We start from the raw sequence: 21,188 nt of genomic DNA on the forward strand, positions 1-21,188 counted from the left end.
TATTGGCCCAACCAAATTGGAAATTGGAGGCCAACAGAGCCAGAATTATACAGTTCATGGAATCAATTCCTTCCACCCCCTGAGAGTTGGGGGGTACACAGAGGGTTAAAGGGGTACAAAGACTAGATGACTTGGGAGAGAGGATAGAGAAAAACCAGCACAGTTGCCTACAGTGTCAGGGACTGTGGCTAGCATTGTAGACTCAAGGATGAAAAAGGTTGGTTTCTGCCCTAGAGGAATTCACAATCTAGTGAGGAATCAAATGCAAACTGACATTTATCAATAAGAATGAACAGGTGCTGCAGTTGAGGACTTGTCCCTGCTTCACTCTATCAGTGACTACCATTGACCTGATGGAAGTGATTCGCGCTGAAGATCTAGTACTTGCAGAAACTGAAAATGCCTGTATAGAACTTATTATATGCCCATATCTGGATAGTAAGAAAATCCAACAATTGGTAAGATTTGGGTAGGTAAACATGAATCTATTTCCTCATGTGGCCTTTTTCTTCCTCATGTCACTTGGTGCTAATCATCTTTCAGGTCTTTGAGTGTGCTGTTACTTCTCTTGTCCCTTGGCCTTTCCTATATCTGCAACACTTGACCTTCAATACTGCCCACCATTTTTCATTTGTCTAATTCCTTCAAGTGTTAGCCTAAATGTTACTTCTGTTGAAAAATTTTCTCTGTACTTGCATCACCACACTTATAACACTGAAGATAATCATGTCTTTATCTTACCCACTTGTCTCTGAGCTGTTTGAAGGAAGAATCTATGTCTATTTTTGTTGTTGTTGTTGTTGACCAGTATATCCTCATAGGTTATCACAGTCCAAATAATAGGGGCACAAAAAATAATGAATGAATGAAGTTAAGCAATATAAGACTTATTATATTGTAAGTATTGAGTACTTTAAGGTGACTAATGTGATCAAAATGGATGTTTCATCTTGAGTATCAGTAAAAAACAAAATTGAGTTGGTGTAGGTGGGGAAAAGATCAGATATTATTGAGGTTCATGAGTGCTAGAGTGATTCTAAAATAAAATAATAAATAGAAAGAGTAGGTCCTATTTAATTCATATTGAGAATTCTTAAGTAGTAAAGTAACATTATAAGAGCAATATACATATAAGAAAAACTAACATTCAACAATCAGAAGACCAATTTTGATCCCTACTTAAAATAGGTTAAGATACAGAGAGGCAAGGTAACCCTTTCTGATTTTTTTTTCATATTTTAGTTTCAGTTTTTTCTCAATTTCAGTCTCAATTCTGTTGAAGTCTCCCTGGTACATTTCTTTTTCTAATCAACAGATCCCTCAATCTAACAATCTCATGTGTCTTAGAAAAATTTGTATGCACTTTTAAGCTTATTTATGTGTAGGTCATATTTTATATTGATGTATTGAGGCTTTCAGCTCTAACATACATTGATGTAATGATATTCCATTTGTTTGCTGATAATAGTCATATTACAGTGTGGAAGGCCACAAGAATTCAAGAGCCAGAAGACAGTTTCTCAAGAGACACATATCAACTGCAAAAGTTGTAGTAATACAAATCATTTCATCTGTCATAAAACTATTGATCCCATCCCTATAATGAGAAATGAGCTGTTACACTCCTAGAAGGAGGCTAAAATTGGAAAAAAATTGTGAAATGATGAAAATATTATTAATGTGCAATAACAAATAGCATGATCACCACCAATACCACCACCACCACTACCACACTATTATCACTTACCATCACATCTACCTATACCTTACTGATTGGAATTGTATTGCTTGTTCCTTCCAGGCATCAGTGTGTGTTAACTAATGTGCCCCTAGAGCTACTATCACAGACTCTTAGATATAGAGAGAATCTAATATAGTGGATTGTGGAACTAGATTCCATTATCAAATAATGGTTTCTATATTTATTAAATATGCAAGATTGGCGGCACGTGTCAGTTGAGTGTCTGTCATTGGTGGCTCAGTCAGTTGAGTGTCTGACTCTTAATCTCAGTTCAGGTCATGATCTCATACTTTGAGAGATCAAGCCCTGCATCGGGCTCTGTGTTGACAGTGCAGAACCTGCTTGGGATTCTCTCTCTCTCTCTCTCTCTCTCTCTCTCTCTCTCAGCCTGCCCCCTGCTCATTTTCCCTCTCTCTCTCTCTCTCTCTCTCTCCCTCGCAAAATAGATACACTTAAAAAAAAAAGTATGCAATGTTGAACAACTTATTTAACCTCTCCGTGTGTGTTTCAGTGTCCTGATCCATAAGATCAGGCAAGTAATCATACTTAACTCATAGAGCTCTTTTAGTAATAAAATGTTTATTATATGTAAAGTGATAATAACACCAACTTATATGTCAAATAGTTATTACTCTGTCATTTCAAAGTAATTATAAAATATACATACAGTATGTATTAAAATGAATTCAAGATTAAAGCAATATATAATGTGTCTTGTTCCTAGTTTTAATTTTTTTCCTCTCATCCCATGCTGTGATTTCTTTCAGAATGTAGATCTATAGAATAACACTAATAAGCAGAATCATGAAAAGTGTCATAGGAATGATATCCTTGCTGAAACACTGTCTCCTCCTCAAGGCAGCAGGGCTTAGCTAAGCAGGAGGCACTGCCCAACCCCCATGGTCTTTTTGACAGCATTTTTTACTTCCTGGTTTCTAAGGCAGTAGATGAAGGGATTTAGCATGGGTGTGAGGACTGCGTACACAGCTGAGATTAGTTTGTTGGAATTAAATGATGCAATAGCTCTGGGCCGAACATACATAAAAATCATGGCTGTATAATAAATTATGACCACAGTGAGGTGGGATGCACAGGTGGAGAAGGCTTTCTTCCTTCCGTGGGTGGAGGGTATCCGCAGAATGGTGGAGACAATGTATACATAGGAAAGGACAGTGGTGATGAGTGGGAAGACAAGAATGACAATAGCCAAAGCAAAGTCCACTAGCTCAGCTGTGGACATGTCTTTGCAAGCCAGCTTAAGGATTGGTGAGATATCACAGAAAAAGTGGTTCATGACATTAGAACCACAAAAGGCAACATGTGAAATGAAATAAACTTTGATGACAGAGACCATGAAACCACTTACATAGGAGAACGCCACCAGCTGTACACAATAACCTGTGGTCATAATGACTGGGTATTGGAGAGGGTGGCAAATGGCCACATAGCGGTCATAGGCCATGGTTGCCAGAAGCACACACTCTGTGCAGGCGAGTGAGATAAAGAAGTAGAGCTGGGTCATGCAACCTGTGAAGGAGATGCGCCGTTTCTGCAAAAGGAATCCATCCAGCATCTTGGGGACTGTGACAGAGACATACCAGACCTCCAGAAAGGACAAGCTACTCAGGAAATAGTACATGGGCTTATGGAGGGAGCCAGTGATCCAAACAGTGAGCATGATGATAAGATTCTCTATTATCACCAGCAAGTAGACCACAAGGAAGAGGAAGAAGAGCAGGACTTGTAGCCATGGGGCAGTGGGGAAGCCCACCAAGATGAATTCACTGACCAGAGTGATGTTTTTCCCCAGCATGACTAAAAGCACTGGAGTCTTGTAACAATACTACAAATAATGGAGATGCTTATGCTATCAGACAAGAGACCAACATGTTAGTAAATCAGACTTTCCTCCAAATGACTCATAAAATAACTTCTTTTAAAACAAAGTCACTTTTAAATGTGCAAGCACACATTTCCATTAAGGCTTTTGGTTGTTTTTTATGAAAGTCTCCCAGAATCAAAATGCACTCCCATCCCTCTCACCTGATTAAATATTTGAATGTCACTATTCATGTCATTCCCGGGTCCTTTGTCAATGAATATAGATGGTCTCTCCTTTGTTCATTCCAGATCTCTGTTTAATTAGGAACTCATTTCACAAAGATTTCTTTCCTGCCTAAAGGAAATGTGAAGTATAATATCATGTCAGAAAAAGTTTCAAAGTTTAGTATTTAGGTGATCCATTGGTCTTTGATCAGCACACTTTCTTCAGAATTTATTTGTGGAAAGAGAAAATAGTTCTTGGAAAGTTCTTTAATGACTCTCCAGTTGCTTTCAGATAAAAATGGAAATGTTTTCAATGTCATATATAGGAGGCACTTCATATATTGATCCCTATATATTTCTCTAGCCTCATCTCTTGTGACCCTGTAAATGGTTTCCATGATCCAGACATATTCAAGTAGTTTTTGCTCCCGAAACACGTTACAATCAGTCTCATACTTTGCTTACACTTTTCCCTCTTACTATTGTGCCCATCCCCTAATCTTTATCAGCTGATTCAAGATTTAAGATTCCATTTAGGAGACATCTCACCAAAACTCAGTCAAGTGCCTCAAAAGCATTTGCCCCCAGTGCACAACCCCCTCACACATTGAGTTTTCTCTTCATTACACTGCAGTTTTCCAAAATCCAGGGAGATGTTGGTAAAAGGGGGTAAATTTCCACTTATGAGATGAGTAAGTTCTGGGGATCTGATGTACTGCAAGGTAACTATAGTTAACAATACAGTTTCATATACTTAAAAGTTACTGAGAGTAAATCTTAAGTGTTTCATATAGTTGAAAGTTACTGAGAGTAAATGCCACAAAAATGTGGTAATTATGTGATGCGATGAAGATTTTGCCTAACCTTATTGTGATAATCATTTTACAACATATATGACTATCAAATCCTCACATTCTACACCCTAAACTTATATGGTATATGTCCATTACATCTCAATAAAATTTGGGAAAAAAGACTCTGGCCTTCATGACTGTGAGCCCAATGCCTAGGACAGTGACTGGAAAACACATGAATATTAAATGAATATAGATTAACAAGTGAATTAATGAATCCCTTGGAGCTTTGGGATCCACAGGAAGTAGATCAGGGGCAGAGGAATGTGAATTCAGGGTATGTTGCTGGCAGAAGGCATCTATCTATCAGGATACACATCTTTTGGACATACCCTCGGCTTATATACCCAGGGTACTGTCACAGCAAACATACCCATTCTGTCTGAAAACCAGGGATATGATCCCTGGTCTCAGGTAACTTGGTAGATTGGGTCTGTAAATATCAGCCATTGTTTCAGGTTCTCCTAGAGGAGTAAGGAGAAGGGAGGCAAGAGGGCATGTGAATAAAATGTAAGGACAGGCAGATCTTGCAAAGCTGGAAGGAAGAATATTGTGAGGTAGCCCAACTATTTTAATCTGTGGTCACAGAATACCTTTTGAAAACACATAAATGAATGTGTCTTTCTATTAAATACCACACTCATCCATAAAGACTGAGGTCAGATCCTGCCTTTTGAACATTGTTTACTCCTTCTGACAAACAAATTTGTCCTCCATACCCTTCTCTTGACACATAGAGAGTGGGAGGCTGATCAGGGACTCATTGGCCTAGAGATCTTCTGGCCATGGCTCAGGGCAAGGGGCAAAGAACAAGGCACTGAAATACATATTATGGACACCACTGCCTTCTTTTCATAGCAGCACACATGAGCAGAGCTCAGTACTGCTTGCTGGGTGGAAAAGGATTGTACCTTACCTCCAGGCCTCCAACCAACACTATCACCCCAAAGTAGTTCATTAGAAAGTGGTTTCTAGCCGAGTTTTTTAATGCCTCTGACATAATTCTTTTCCTCGAGAAAAGCAACTAGTTCTGGGAACAGAAAATAGTGAGATTTCCCATGTTCTAGTCTCAGCAGGAAGAATATAGAGACTTTCCTTCAGGATATGTATAACATTCCACATTCCCGCCATCAGTCACAGAATTTCCCACACATTTACCTTTGCATACTAGTTAAGAGCATTGACTTCAGAGTCAGAACAAGCTACTAGGCGTGTCATCATGAGCAGAATATTCAACAATTATGGACTTAAAGATCCATTGCTATAAAGTAGAATAATGTTAATCATGCCTACTGTACTGGTTTGCTGTGAAAATAAATGTGATAATGCACAGAAAGCACTTAACATAGGACTTGGCCCATGGTTTTTCTAAGTGTTAGCTGTTATTATATTATGTCACACTAGACTCATACATGCTACTCACAGGTGTTCATATAAACATATAGATTTCCATTCTCTCTCTTTTGCTCATCTTTTTTTCTGTTGTACTCTGGGGGAATGAGGGAAGCCAAATTTCCCGAACAGGACTATAGCATCTTAGAAGAGCTCTGAGTTACAGATCACTCATGCTTTCTCTCTTATCCTCTCCCTAGCATATTACTCTCATATATTCAAGTATGCCCCTGTTACGTCATAATCTCCTCTACTTTGTCTGCCATGGACGTTCCTCTCAGCAGGTTCTATTTTGTATCATGGAGAAATGAAGAATTCTTTCTTACTATTTTCCTTGTTTTTTAGAACTGAAAGCACTAAGTTCTGGGGTCTCTATGGTATCTAAGGAAAGAAGTCCTTTCATTGTACTATAGAACTTTTTTCCAGTATTTTATGTGCTTATTTTCAAGACACAAGACAGACACTGGCAGACTTCTTCTGGAATGAGAAATATATCTTTTGGGCCTGGTCTAGTACCCGAAAGATCCCACAGCTGCCCACATTTCCCCAACCTTGGGTAAAGAGGTATTGAATCTTCATTTTCCCATTCATTCTCCACAATACCCATTTCCCAATAATGGTGCTTGCAGCCACTCTTCCCAGGTTCCTCCTCATCTTCCTTGGAGCTTTCTTGGATCAAGATTGGATCAACCAATAACACTTTGAATTTTCAACCACTTACCATATTCCACCTGCCTTCTCTTCAAGAGTGGAAAGTTCTGCAGATGTATGCACTAATTATGGAAAAATATACTGGTTTGCATATTTTTGTACTTCCTAGAGGTCCACATCTGGTCTCTGCTTAAACTGCATGATAGGTATTGCAGCACTAAGACAAGACTGGAGCCGAGGCAGGTGAATATATTTAACACTCACCTGCCTCTTGCCCATGTCTTCTTCCCAGGAGGCTCACTGACAGTCTCTTCTGGCTCTAAGGAAACTCTGTATGTGCTGCTAAGACTACGTCCAGGGAACCTTGATAGAAAAGCCAAATCTCCAATTACCTACTAGTTCCTGTTTATACCTGGACCAAGTTTATTTATACCTGTGGGTAGAATGTGGCTTTTTTTCTCTTACTACTATATGCAAGGTAATGCAACACTAAGTTATTCAAAAGCCAGGATAAGAAACTTAAGTAGGTTAATAAGGTAACCAATGCATTCATTTGCTCATTGGTTACAGAAATTGCAACTTGCGTTTATTGAGCTCTTATTATATGCAGGGTGCTGTGCTATACATACTTTGGAATAAAAATATATAAGTCATGGTTTCTGCCCTTCAGGAACTTGTAGTATTCCAAGTAAAATAGTAATATACACTATAATGAGCATAGGATGTGACATGTACCAAAAGAAAGGCAGAAAGCACCCTAGGAACCCCAATGAGGGAGTAATGCTTTCTTTTTTTAAAATATATTTTTATAATGTTTATTTATTTTTGAGAGAGAGAGAGAACACGAGCAGGAGAGGAACAAAGAGAGAAGGGGACAGAGGATCCAAAGTGGGCTCTGGCTGATAGCAGTGAGTTTGACATGGGGCTCGAACCCATGAACCACAAGATCATGATCTGAGTCAAAGTTTGACACTCAACCAGCTGAACCACCCAGGTGCCCCATGGATTAATGCTTTCTAATTTAGGGATTTAAGAAAAGGTCCATCAAGAGGTGTCTTTCCAGACTCATACAGAAAGATAGTGTGGAAGTAGTGTGATGGGAAATAATTTTGGCTCAGCAGTCAGAGAAGATCTGATTCCTAATCTAGGATTCTACTGGTTTTAAGAACTTTTACCTTTTAAAATTGTCTTTATTCCTTAGTTTATTCACTCATAAAATGGGATAACAATAGTTCATTTGTTAACATCATATCATTAATGTTAGTTTCAAAAATAATATGTATGTGAAAGCAATTCTAAAACAGCTTTGTGATAACTATACAAATGTAAATATTGCCTGTGTTGGAATGTGAGCCACAGCCATGATTTGATCAGAAGAAATGAGGTGAGAGGGCTTTCAGTGTAGAGAGACCAGCACAGGAAATATAGTGAGAAGCGAGATGGTGGAATAATGAGGTCTCTGCAGTGAGGAGAGGTCACAGCCACCACCTTGGTCTCTAGGAAGCACTCAGTCATTTGATGAACGTTTGTGAAGCACGCACTGTGTGCTAAGAGCAGTGTGAAATGACACCTGCTGTCTGTCAGGTTATTCACAGCCAAGTTAGCCCACAGTCTCTGCTATTAATTGTGTGTCAGTAGCCCTGAAATTAAGAATCAAGGGCTGAAAGTTTTGTTAGAATGAAGGCCCAGGAAATATACTTGTATCCCTTTGAGTAACCAAAGGTAGATGAAGGGAATGATGCAGGGGCCTAAAAATATGAAAAATCCTAGAGAAACTTTAGATCCTACAAAGGATCTAAAGGTCTGTATGTGACTAATTAGAATCTGATGGAGAAGGATGGACCTAGCTCTTTTCCCACTCTCCCATATTCTTTGTCTAAAGGCATATGGTGAGTTGGCACTAATTCTGGGAAGGCTGGGACCACTGGGTCCTCATGAAATGAGACTATGGAATATGAAAATCAGGGAGGGTAATTATCCCCTGAGGAAAATGGCAACACCTATGCTATAAGCCTTCTCTTCTCTGCAGTGCATGAAACTGTCCGCTCATGCTTGCCTGCACGACATGATGCTATGTGAAAGAGCTGGTACAGTTTTGTTAGAGTTGTTAAATGTGAAGCAAAAAATATTTGTCAAAAATACTTTAGCTCTCTCTTATAAATTAGCAGAATAAAACAGCATCAAGGTATGAATTTCATGAGAATTAAAAATCCAGGAAAATTTGAAAAAGAGGTTTTCAACATAGCACATAAAAGCCAAATATTTGCTGTACGTATCACCATAAGCAAACAGGGTTGGCTTACTACTATTATTATGAAGTCACTGAAATCAGAATTATGAAATAATTTGGTATAAAAAATAATAATTTATTTTATTTTTTAAATAACTTAATTTTGGGTTTAATATTGTTTTAGAGAAAAGTTTCAAAGATAGTAAAAAGAGTTCTCGTATTTCCCTCCCCTACTTTGTTTCCCCTAATATCATCACCTTACATTTCACTGTACACTTTTAAAAGTAAGAAACTAAAACTACTACATTGTTGTTAACTAAACTCCAGGTTTTATTCAGAATTTACAAGTTTTTCCTTATCCATTTAATGTCACAGGATCCAATCTAAAATATCACACTCCACTTAAGTATTCTGTTTCTTAAGTCCCCTCTATCTGATAGTTTCTCAGTCTTATACTTCCTAACTATAAGGGCTGTTTAAGCAAAATAGGGTTTCCAGTACTATAGAAGAACTGTTATTTCTCAAATGCTCTTTTCCAAAAGGTCTTTAGATATTTTCTGACTCTGTTCAATGTGAAATGTTAGCAAATTATAAAAGAATTGGATTATAAAGTTCAAGCAAAAAAAAATACAATCTAACATTCATTTTCACAAGATTGTAATGGGTAAGATATTAAAATAAAAACCAAAAGAAAAAAAAAGGAAAACAAAACATACTGTGAAGAAACTTGAAAGGCAGACTAAGTGGAGTTTATCAAAGTTGATGGGAACAAGTAGGTATTTTTGAGCATGGAACCCTCTATGTTGATCCTCTCTTGTTCTATAGATGTGAGTTACCTCTGGCCACTCTGAGTATCTCTCCTACCTGAAAGATCCAGTCTGGATCCAGTACTCCCAGAAGGAGACTGGAGACTCCCCCAGACACTGCCCTGCAAAAGGGAATTTAAAAAAATCACAGTATCTATGCAATATTTTTAAAGAATGGCAGCCTATAAAGATGGTTTGAAACAAACAGGATCAAATGTAACAGGAATAAAATAAAATTCTCTATCTAGGTTGGGGGCAAAATTAATTAATCAATGGAGGATGAGGAATACTTCATCTGACAGTTAATAGTTCACTTGAAAAGTCTTAGGTTTTGTGCCATCAAATTCAGTATGAGCCATGAGAATCACATGACTTTGAAAATTCAGTCCAAGTCAAAAGCGAAGTTTTGATCTTGCCATAGTTCACATGGACTCAAGCATCTTTTCATTCATTGTTAGTGAAAGATGAATATATGCAGGAAATGTGCTAGACACTTTTTCTATACCTGAAGTATCTGGTTTTAAATTTTGAATTCAGAAGTAGAGGAATGTTTTAAAACTTGAGAAAATAATGCATTTTACTGTAAAAGGCTTGGAAAATAAAGAAAAGCACAATGAAGGAAATCAACATCATGTTTTTACTTCCTATTAACTGGAGTTAACCTATAAGGAGGTTCATATAATAGCTACAACAGTGATGTCCAGAGACTGACACTCCAGTCTCAGATTTGTAAACCCATTTCAGAAATTTATTCTATGGAGACAGTTAAGAGATAGGATTTTGATGAATTTTCATCTAGTCATTATAAATGTAAGTTATAATAGATTGTAATAACACAATAAAATATAAAAACAAATTATAATAATAAAATACTTATAAGGTTATGTAACTTTTGGCACAAAAAGATACATCTACTAGAATTTTTAATAGGTAGCAACTAGCAAATAATGCTCGATTTCCTTGCTAGTAGCCTTTCAGACTTTATTAAACAGCAGAAAACTATGGAAAGACAGGCTGCAACCCCAGAAGTTTCCCACATCTGGAGAGAAGCTTCATGTAGGCTGTTGTCTTCAGTGTTCTGATTCTTAGGTCATTGTAAGTTTCTAAACACCATGCTGAGATACCCTGTATCCATCTGTCTGCCCAGATGAATAAAGCTGTGTATTTTATTGGGTAAGAAATGCTTGTTTAAATCAATATGTTGGTAACAATATCTTTGGCACAGAAGGCAGTTTATAAGAGTAATGGCTAAATTGCATGGTTATAGCTAACATCTCAGTTAATTTCCTTCTAGCCTAATTTAAACAAACAAATAAATAAGACTGGTAATTTTTCTTTTTTTGAGATGGTCAGATTTTAGATGTATTTTTGCAGGTAAAACCAGAGTCTGCTTCAGGGTGTAACATCTGTGCTATCTCACAGTATTCTTTGCTCAGAAAAGCCTATACTTGGTTTCATGCTGAGCAGTCATGATCTTTTTTAAAATTAATTTTTAAAATTTGAGTACAGCAGGCACACAATGGTACATTAGTTTCAGATGTACACAGTAATTCAACTTCTCTATATGTTATGCTACACTTACCACAAGTGTAGCTACCATTTGTCTCACTACATCACTATTACAATATCATTGACTATATTCCCTATCCTGTGCTTTTTATTCCTGTGACTTATTCAGTCCACAATGGAAAGCCTGTATCCTCTACTCCTCTTCACCCATTTTGCCCATCCCATACCTTCCTCTCTTCTGGCAACCGTCAGTTTGTTCTGTGTGTTAATGGGTCTGATCTTGCTTTTTGTTTGTTTATTCATTTGTTTTTTTAGATTCCACATATTAGTGAAATCATATGGTATTAGTCTTACTTAATCTGACTTATTTCACTTAGAGTAATGAATGCCCTTGAGGTCCATCCATATTGTTGCAAATGACACATCTTATCCTTTTTTAAGGCTGAGTAATATTTCAGTGTGTGTGTGTGTGTGTGTGTGTGTGTGTGTGTGTGTGTGTGTAAATCTATATCACATTTTCCTTTTCCATTTGTAAGCCTAATACTTTTGATGCTGTCACATAACCTAATATTTTGATTTATTATATTGAGAATATTTCTCGGTCATTAGCTCTATGTAGATCATGGTATTTTAAGATCTACATAGTATTCCACTTAATGTATGAGTATAAGCTTATAGTAAATTAGTAAAACAGATTTATTAAATAAGTGCACTTAGTCACTAGCTTGGTGTGTGCACTGACCTAGGTAAATCAGGAAATGGATATAGAAATACCTGGAGTCCACTAGGTGACATGTTGCTAACACAAAACTTCTCACTTTCCTATCTGCTTGCCTTGTAATTCATACTAAAATAATCACCTGGACCTCTGCTACCTCACAAGCTATCGTCAGTGGTTTGCAGTGAGAAGAGATTAACCAGAAGTCTCCTAATTCTATTCCATAATGAAGCCTGTGCTTCCTTGAATGGCTTCCTCCTTCTGCTTTCCTTTTCAATGTTTTTTTTTTTTATTTTATTTTTGGGACAGAGAGAGACAGAGCATGAACGGGGTAGGGGCAGAGAGAGAGGGAGACACAGAATTGGAAACAGGCTCCAGGCTCTGAGCCATCAGCCCAGAGCCTGACGCGGGGCTCGAACTCCCGGACCGCGAGATCGTGACCTGGCTGAAGTCGGACGCTTAACCGACTGCGCCACCCAGGCGCCCCTGCTTTCCTTTTCTACACCTTCAGCCACAGAACTAAGACAAAGAGCAAACCCAGGAAAGGCCATTTAGAGAGATATTAGTTCTGCATTTGTTTGCTTATTTAAATATTGAAGTGCAGTCAGTCTTCTGCTCAGAGGCAATCCTTCTCATCCCATCAGGATGCATGATTCATGAACCTGTTCTATGTAAATTACAATAGAGTAGATAACATGGAACATTCTAACATGTATTTACAGTGCTGTCCTGCAGAAATCCAGCTGCCAGCTTGCAATCCATCCTTCTTCTTCCTTCTGGATTAGTTCCATGGTGGTGTTTTTGAGCCCTAGTCCCTAATGTAGGGCATAAGAACTCCTCTGGACTTCATAGAAGATATAGAGGCCAAGTTTAAGGGCATTTTCTACCCATCTCTGCTTGCTTTCCTGCGCTTAGCATCCTGGCCCTGGTATAGGTGTAGCGTATGGCGTAGGGCTCTCTTGACCTCTTGATTGCGTAAGCAGTAAATGATGGGGTTGAGCAAAGGTACAATGACAGCATAGAGTACAGAAACCAGCTTGTTGGTGTCAAAAGCTGAGAGTGCCTTTGGCCGGGCGTAGATGAAGATACTGGCTGCATAGAAGATGATCACAACAGTGAGGTGAGAGGCACAGGTGGAAAAGGCTTTATGGCGCCCAGCAGCCGAGGGAATTCGTACCACAGCACCAGTGATGGCCATATAGGAGGCCCCAGTAACAGAGAGTGGCCCCAGCAGGATAAAAATGGCCAGAACAAAGTCTGTAAGCTCTGCTGTTGACATATCAGTACATGAAAGATTGAGTAATGGGGAGACATCACAGAAAAAGTGGTTGATGATGTTGGGTCCACAGTAGGAGAGGCGAGAAATGAGAAAAACTTTGACCATGGAGATACCAAAACCTCCAGCCCAGGAACCAGCAGCAAGCTGCACACACTGGTGACCGCTGACAATGACAGCATAGTGGAGAGGATGGCAGATGGCCACATAGCGATCATAGGCCATAACAGCAAGAAGGACACATTCAGTGCAGCCCAGTCCCAGGAAAAAATAGAGCTGTGTCATGCAGCCCTCAAAGGAGATTAGCTGTCCCTGGCTCTGTTTGGACCCAGCAAATCCAGCTAACATCTTGGGAATAGTGACAGTAACATACCAGATCTCCAAGAAGGACATATTAGCCAGAAAGAAGTACATGGGTTTGTGAAGGGTGGGGTGGTTTCTAATTGCCATAATGATGAGTGTGTTTTCAGTCAGCACCAACACATAGGCCAGCAGAGAAAGGGCAAATAAAAGTGCCCGCAGTGGCGCAGGAGCCGGGAAGCCCAGCAACACAAACTCACTTACCCTCCCACTCTGATTCCTCTGCTCCATAATGTCAGTCTTGCCCACTGATCTTTAGGAGAGAGAACAGAGGGCCTTCAGGAGGCAGCAACAAGAACCCAGGCTTTCTTGTGGTGGGTTTATATTGACAGAATGTTTGTATGCGTGTGACTCATCACCAAACTGAGGACGTCACTTTCTGCTGTAATCTGGAAAAGAGCTAAGAGCTGGAAAAGTAAACAAAAATGAACTACTTCATACTGGGAATAGGGTCAGAGTCTGTTCTGGCCCTTGGAGAAGAATATACTGATAAACACTTGTAAAAGTGACACTAGTTGGTTACTGAAGAATATAGATCAAAACCAAATATAGTAGTAAGAGAGTCTAGGCTGCCCTAAAGTGAGAGTTTGTGAGCTAGATTGTGACTCTGTTTTGAGGAAATAAGTTACACAATGGAGGAATAACAGTACTAAACATGTAACACAATTGAGTATTTGCTATGCATTAATTGTATGGACACTTTTAAAATATTTGCAGATATTAATTCACTTAATCTTCAGAAGAACGCTGTGAGTTAGTACGATTTTAACGCCACTTAACATCTAAGAAAACCGAGGCATAAAGAGATTAAGTAACATGTTCCAGGTCACACAGATAGTAAGAGATGGAACCAGGAAGTCAGGACCTCAGAGCTTCGAAAATATTCAGGCAACACAAAGGAGGGACTATAAGATCCGTCCTGGATTTATATCCAGGGGAGAGGATCTTTGGGGCTCAGCTACAGAAGCAATTCCATACTACAAAAAAGAAGGAACATTGTAGAACCCAAGAAGTCACAGCATCTCTGGATTGAAACTTCTACAAAACCTGCACTTAGAGGACTTGGGATGCACCTTGAAATTATATTAGGAAGGTATTCTGGAAGGTAGAAATACTGAGAATCCCATCAGTTCTGAAAGTTGTGCTCTCTTGGAATGAGAGTAGCCCCCTTCTCGAGTATTGTCAAAAATTAAACTGAGGCATATTGAAAGTTTCAAGGGTTTATGTGAGAAACATTGATTTAAATTGGGCAGCACCAAACGGAAAGCAGTAAACTGTGCTCTGTTGACGGAAGCTAATGGAAAGACTTTTATAGAGCAGACTCAGAAGAAAGGCAAGGGCATTATTTGATTAGCTACATTTAAGTGGTTGCCTTACTTGGGAAAGTTTCCTTGGCTGTTTGTGATTGGTTGTTCTTAAATTTTATTTTCTTGGATATGAACACATTCACAATTGACTCTAGCTTAAGTTTTGGTTTGCTTAATAAGTAGGCAACCAAGGCGTGAGAGCCATCTCAGTCTAATGGCCTCTTTGTTTAATTATTTTGCCAGTAACAAGACCAATAAAAAAGCATACATTCAGTAGAGTACTCTCTTTGTTTACTTTGGTATCAAAAATAAAATTTGCCCTTTCAAAATTTCAAGCCTCTTCTGGATTTGATGTGCAACAGAAGCAGACATAGTCACATGGGGTTATTGTCACCCTACTGTCTCGACATGGTCATACATTGGAAGGGAGTACAGAGATTAGAAAGGAGAATAGGAGAGAGTCAGCTAAACATCAGGGTGCTATTTCCCCTAAGGAGTTTCCTTACTTTTTAGTTTCAAGCTCGTTCCTCTGAGAACAATATCAAACTTCATATATCAAACTTCAACCTGCTAATGACTTTTTTCTAGCTTTGTTGAGAGATAATTGACATAGAACATTGTGTAAGCTTAAGGTATACTATGTGACAATTTGATACAGGTATATATTGTGAAATATTTACCACAATAAAGTTAGTTAACACATCCTTTACCTCATACAGACTAAAAGTTTTAGTACATAAAAGGCAAACAAGAGACTTACTAAGTCTTTAAGTGGTTTAAAGTCTAGTGGTAGGGACATATCTTCCTCTTCTCATTCTTGAAAATTTAAACTGCTATGCCTACCATTATACCATGTACCAGCTTCATAAAAGGGAACCTAAAAATTACAATTATAATTGTACAATTACATTCATATCCTTACCCTTGATCTTTTCTCCTCAATACCTGCCTGATATACTATTTGTTGTGCATTTAACCCTCTTGGCCTCAGATCTTCCCGCTTATCCTTTAATCTTCTCTATCCTCATATTTGATGCTCTGCACGCTAAAAACAAAAAGTCAGCTTCTCACATGTGGGCTCCTAATTGGTCTCACTGCCTGTAATCTTTCCCTGAAGCTCAAATCTGACCATTTCATTTCCCTACTTAAAATTCTTTCATAGTATCCCACTGCCTACACAGTAACATTCAAACTATTTAACAAGGCACATAAGTACCTCATGATATGCACTTCTATTACCAAAACCGTATCTCTTGTCACAGACTACATTGTATTTTATACCTTGCAGCTCTTGGTATACCACATGATTATCACATCTGGCGGGCGGGGGGGGGGGGGCGCGGGCAGTGCCTGGGTAGCTCAGTAAGTTAAGTGTCCGACTTTGGCTCAGGTCATGATCTCACAGCTTGTGAGTTCTGAGCCCTGGGTCAGGCTCTATGCTGACAGCTCAGAGCCTGGAGCCTGCTTCAGATTCTGTGTCTCCATCTCGCTCTGCCCCTCCCCGACTCACACTCTGTCTCTCTCTCTCCAATATAAATAAACACTAAAAAATTTTTACAGCATGCTTATCACCTCTGTACCTTTGCTTATGCTGCAATCTGCATAAGGGTGGCCAGCTCCAAATTAACCTTCAAATCTTGGCTTTTGTGGCATCTCCACATAGAGGCATTAATCGTCCTTCTTTCTTTCTTTCACCTAACACTTGTTTGGTGAGGTAGGTTTCTCTCATTACTGTTCCCATTAGAGCCTGTGAAAGCCTAGCAATTATTTCATTGGCTATATCACTGCTGCTATTATTCAGGTGGATGTACAGGAAGAACTTTATGCCAAAGTGCCTCAGATGTCCTTAATGGTATAGCAAGGAGTGGACATAATTCTCTTAGTGTCACATGGGTCCCTCAAATACAAAATGTCTAGAAAAATGTTTCCTAAGCCTGTTATTCCTTTATCACAGTCAATAACATTAGTTTCCATGCAGTCACCTATACCAGAGATCTGAAAGTCTCCTACATATTTATTCTCCCCTTCCCAAACCCACATCTCACTCACAACTAATCTAAGTCATATCTTAACTTCTTCTTTAATTATCTCTCATGTCTGTCCTTCTCTCCTGTCCTATTTCTACTGCCTTCCCCCCAGTCGCTTATACCCATCAGGTCCTTGTTATTTCTCAGTTTAGCTATTTCAGTATCTTATTACCTGATCTTTCTTCCTCTGGTTTCGACCCTCATAAATCTAAATGCCATTTGTTTCTAGAGTGAGATTTTATGTAGAAGTATGACCATATCACTGGCCCCAAATGCATCCAATTTGGGGAAAATACATACAAAATAAGCCCCAAATATATTTATTTTAACTGTCCTACAATAATCCAGTCATTGCCCACTATTTCCCTTTTTCTAAGTGTGACATGATGTTCTCTAACTCTGGAATTTGCACATAGTCTTGTTTCTATCAAAAATACCTATCCCTGGGGCGCCTGGGTGGCGCAGTCGGTTAAGCGTCCGACTTCAGCCAGGTCACGATCTCGCGGTCCGGGAGTTCGAGCCCCACGTCAGGCTCTGGGCTGATGGCTCAGAGCCTGGAGCCTGTTTCCGATTCTGTGTCTCCCTCTCTCTCTGCCCGTCCCCGTTCATGCTCTGTCTCTCTCTGTCCCAAAGATAAATAAACGTTGAAAAAAAAAATACCTATCCCTAATCCTAGAAATTATTGTTTATCGCTCATGTTTCAGTTTGTTAGTTACCATGTTCCAAAACTACCCATATTTCTAGACATAGATTATTTACTGATATATCTGTCTCTCCTTTTGACAATAGCTCCTATTATAAGCTCGGCTTTAGTAAAGGTATTATGGCTATTAGTAAAGGTAAATGGTTGTATGGATGGATGGGAAAATGGAGAAATGTATGATACAGGCAGAACTGATGAATTGCAGATCATAGGAATGGGCTGTAAAGAAGGCATGATGTAAAAAGGAGTTGTTTGGAAATGATCAGGAGTAGAGAATTTAAATGGATTACCAGAAAACTTGACAAAACTGGAATAATATGTAAGGAAAACAAACATCAAATGTAGAAGAATGAGTAGACCTGCAGGAACCAGATAAAACATAAGAAAGTTAGATTATGTGCAAAGAGGTTAGAATTTCTGTAGATAATATAGAGCATATTTGGGTAGGATAAATTTGCTATATAGACAAAAGATCAAATGAAAGAAGATTAGGCAAAGATATCTATAACATAGAAAGAGTTGACTATGAATGGAAGATTATAAAAGCTTTAAGGAGGCCAGGCACATTACAAATAAATAAAGAAACCAGCTAGTGGAAAACATGTAGAAAGCAATATCAGTCTGAGGATTAGGATGGACCAGATGTGGAAAATACTGATACGAGTTTGGGTTTTATTAGGTGTAGACAGTAACAGGAAGAGAAATGTATTAGATAGAAAGAAAACATGGGGAAATTGACCACTTGAAGAGGAATGAAGCAGATAATAGAATACACTCACTTTATTTGGATGTCTTTCCCTCAGAGTCCTCCTAAGATGACCAGGCTGGTTAGGAAAGGACTTAGGGAATGTGTATAAAAGAAATTTGATGCATCAGGACAAAGAAAGGTAGTGTAGAGACTCCATCTTCTCTTCCTCCGATGATCAGAGAACACTGCCAAATCAGGAAAGGTGCTTTTATCTTGCACCTCCCTCCTATGGTCCCCTTTTGCCCTACTCCTTCTGATGCCTTGGGATGGCTTTGATGCAGGAGCCCAAGAGACCAAAACAAACAACCAAACAAAAAAGACTGGGACAGACGAAAAATATATGTTTGGGAAAGTTAGGAAAAAGTTTATCAGGAAAGTTCCATGAAGAAGTGGTCACAATAAATACCCTACAACCTCATAGTTTCTCTCCTTGCCTCCTGCTTGTCAGTCTCCACTCCTTTCTATCATGCCACATTCCTGTTCAAAGGAAACCCTTTAGCTTTGGGCCAAGTCAGTCTGGCTTTATATCCTAGCTCAGTCATGAAATCTTGGGCAGTTTATTTAACATCTTTGAGCCTTAGATTCTTAATCTGTAAAATGGGATTAACATACCTCACAGAGTTGCTGAGAGAAGTAAATGTTATGAGATGTATCAAGTGCGTAGAACATGATAGGGACTCAACAATGCCAGATTGTTTCTTCCTTTATCTCCTGATACCATGTAGGTCACATTTCTTAGTTCCCTGACATCATAGGAGCACCGAGTTGAGAGTTAGGGTTTTTGGCTTTTAGTTTCATGTCTGTAGCTGATATTCTGTTTAATCTAGGGTGTGTTAAAGATCAGTTTATTAGGGTCCAACTTAGGGGAAAATGCTCAGTTTCCAAAGCTGTTTGGATTTTGTAATTGCAGACAAGGGCTTATAGAATCTATATCTATTTAAATAATGAAAGCCATAAGATTCTCTTCAAGGCAGAGAACAAACTGAGGGTTGCTGGAGGGGGCAGGGTGAGGGGATAGGTTAAATGGGTGATGGGCATTAAGGAAGGCACTTTTGGGGATGAGCACTGGGTGTCATGTTTAAGAGATGAATCACTGGGTTCTACTCCTGAATCCAAGACTACATTGTATATTAACTAACTTGAATTTAAATTTAAAAAATAAAAACAAATAAAAACATGCATATACCAAAAGGGGAAATACTAGATATGTTCTTATTAAAACAAGATGGCAAAAATATTCTTCATACCTGTTATTTCATTGTGCTTTGGCAGTTTCTGTCAATACAGTACAACATGACAGAAATGAACAATACATATTTAAAAGACAGATGCAAAAATATTTGCATATATGATTAAGCTCATGAAAACTAAAAGTACTAAACTATAAACTGTTAGATAGTTGTAAGAAATACTACCTAAAGATTCCATGTACCCTTTGCCCAGTTTCTCAAATGTAACACGTTACCAACTATAGTACATTAACAGGTTATTGACATGGATGCAGGCAGGATACAGAATAACTTCATGACGAGGATTCTCATGTTGCCCTTTTATCAGCAAACCCATTTCTCTCTTGCCCTTATCTTTTCCTTAAGTTCTGGCAGCCACTATATTTTCGGCATTTCTGTAATTTCTCATTTCATAAATGCATTGTTACTGGAATCATTAGAAATTGGCTTTTTTTCACTGAGGCTCATCCAGGTTATTCTGTGTATCAATTGCTCCGACTTCTGTTTTTTATTGCTGAGCAGTATTCCATGCCATGGATGTTCCTCTGTTTGTTTAAGCATGCACCAGTAGAAGGACATTTGTGTTGATTCCAGTTTATGAATAAAGCTGCTATCAACATGTGTACATAAGTATTCATTTCCTAAGGATAAAAGCACAAAAGTCAATTGCTGAGTCATATGTTAATTTCGTGTTTCGTTTTTTAAGAAGCTACAGACTGTTTTCTAGAGTGGATATATCATTTTACCTCACCACCAGAAATGTCTGAGTGGCAGTTTCTCTGCGTCCTTGCCATTATTTGGCATTGCCACTGTTTTTCATTTAGTGTTTTTGATAGGTGTATAGTGATATAATTGTGATTAGATTTGAATTTCTCTAATGGTTAAAGAAATTAACCATCTTTTCATATGTGTATTTGCTACCAGCATTTGCCTCAATGAAATGTCTCTTTGTGTCTTTTGCCCATTTTCTACTTGGATTGTTACAGCTTTTTTTCAGTATAGAATTTAATGATTCACCACTTACATATAACACCCACTGCTCATTCAACAACTTCCCTCCTTAATATCCACCATCCATTTAGCCCATTCTCTGCCCACCCTCAATGTCTTCTCTGTGGTAAAGAGTCTCTTATGGTTTGCCTCCTTATCTTTTTCCCCTTTCCCCTATGTTTATCTGTGTTGTTTCTTAAAGTCCACATATGAGTGGAATCATATGGAATTTGTCTTTCTCTGACTGACTTGTTTCCCTTAGCATAATACATTCTAGTCCATTCGCATCATTGCAACGGCAATATTTTATTTTTTTGACAACTGAGTAATATTTCATTATATGTATATACCGTATCTTCTTTATCCTGTCATCACTCGATGGGTATTTGGGCTCTTCCAATAATTTGGCTAATGTTGATAGTGCAGCTATAAACTGGACCTCTTAACAGTATTTCACAGAGAAAACCTTTTAATTTTGATGAAGTCTGATTTTTTAAATTTAAATTCAAGTTAGCATATAGTGTAGTGTTGGTTTCAAGAACAGAATTTAGTGATTCATCACTTACATATAACTCCCAGTGCTCATTCCAACGGGTGCTCA

General features: G+C 38.5%; 2 protein-coding genes across 2 annotated transcripts; both read right to left on the minus strand.

Moving 5' to 3' along the window:
- Positions 1–2,609: 2,609 nt before the first annotated feature.
- On the minus strand, positions 2,610–3,767 carry LOC123602560 (olfactory receptor 6-like). Its single transcript, XM_045487045.1, has one exon. It carries the CDS (start codon positions 3,552–3,554, stop codon positions 2,610–2,612), a length of 945 nt encoding a protein of 314 aa, XP_045343001.1. The 5' UTR covers positions 3,555–3,767.
- An 8,689-nt stretch (positions 3,768–12,456) lies between these two features.
- LOC123602561 (olfactory receptor 226) lies at positions 12,457–15,583 on the minus strand. Its single transcript, XM_045487046.1, has one exon. The coding sequence runs from the start codon at positions 13,812–13,814 to the stop codon at positions 12,831–12,833; it is 984 nt and encodes a 327-aa protein (XP_045343002.1). The 5' UTR covers positions 13,815–15,583; the 3' UTR covers positions 12,457–12,830.
- Between the last annotated feature and the right edge of the window lie 5,605 nt (positions 15,584–21,188).

The sequence above is a fragment of the Leopardus geoffroyi genome, chromosome D1 (assembly GCF_018350155.1).
Source record: "Leopardus geoffroyi isolate Oge1 chromosome D1, O.geoffroyi_Oge1_pat1.0, whole genome shotgun sequence".
Classification (NCBI taxonomy): Eukaryota; Metazoa; Chordata; class Mammalia; order Carnivora; family Felidae; genus Leopardus; species Leopardus geoffroyi.

Excerpts from the sequence above, each read along its gene's own strand:
- LOC123602560 (XM_045487045.1), bottom strand. The coding sequence starts at position 3,554 with ATGCTGGGGAAAAACATCACTCTGGTCAGTGAATTCATCTTGGTGGGC.
- LOC123602561 (XM_045487046.1), bottom strand. The coding sequence starts at position 13,814 with ATGGAGCAGAGGAATCAGAGTGGGAGGGTAAGTGAGTTTGTGTTGCTG.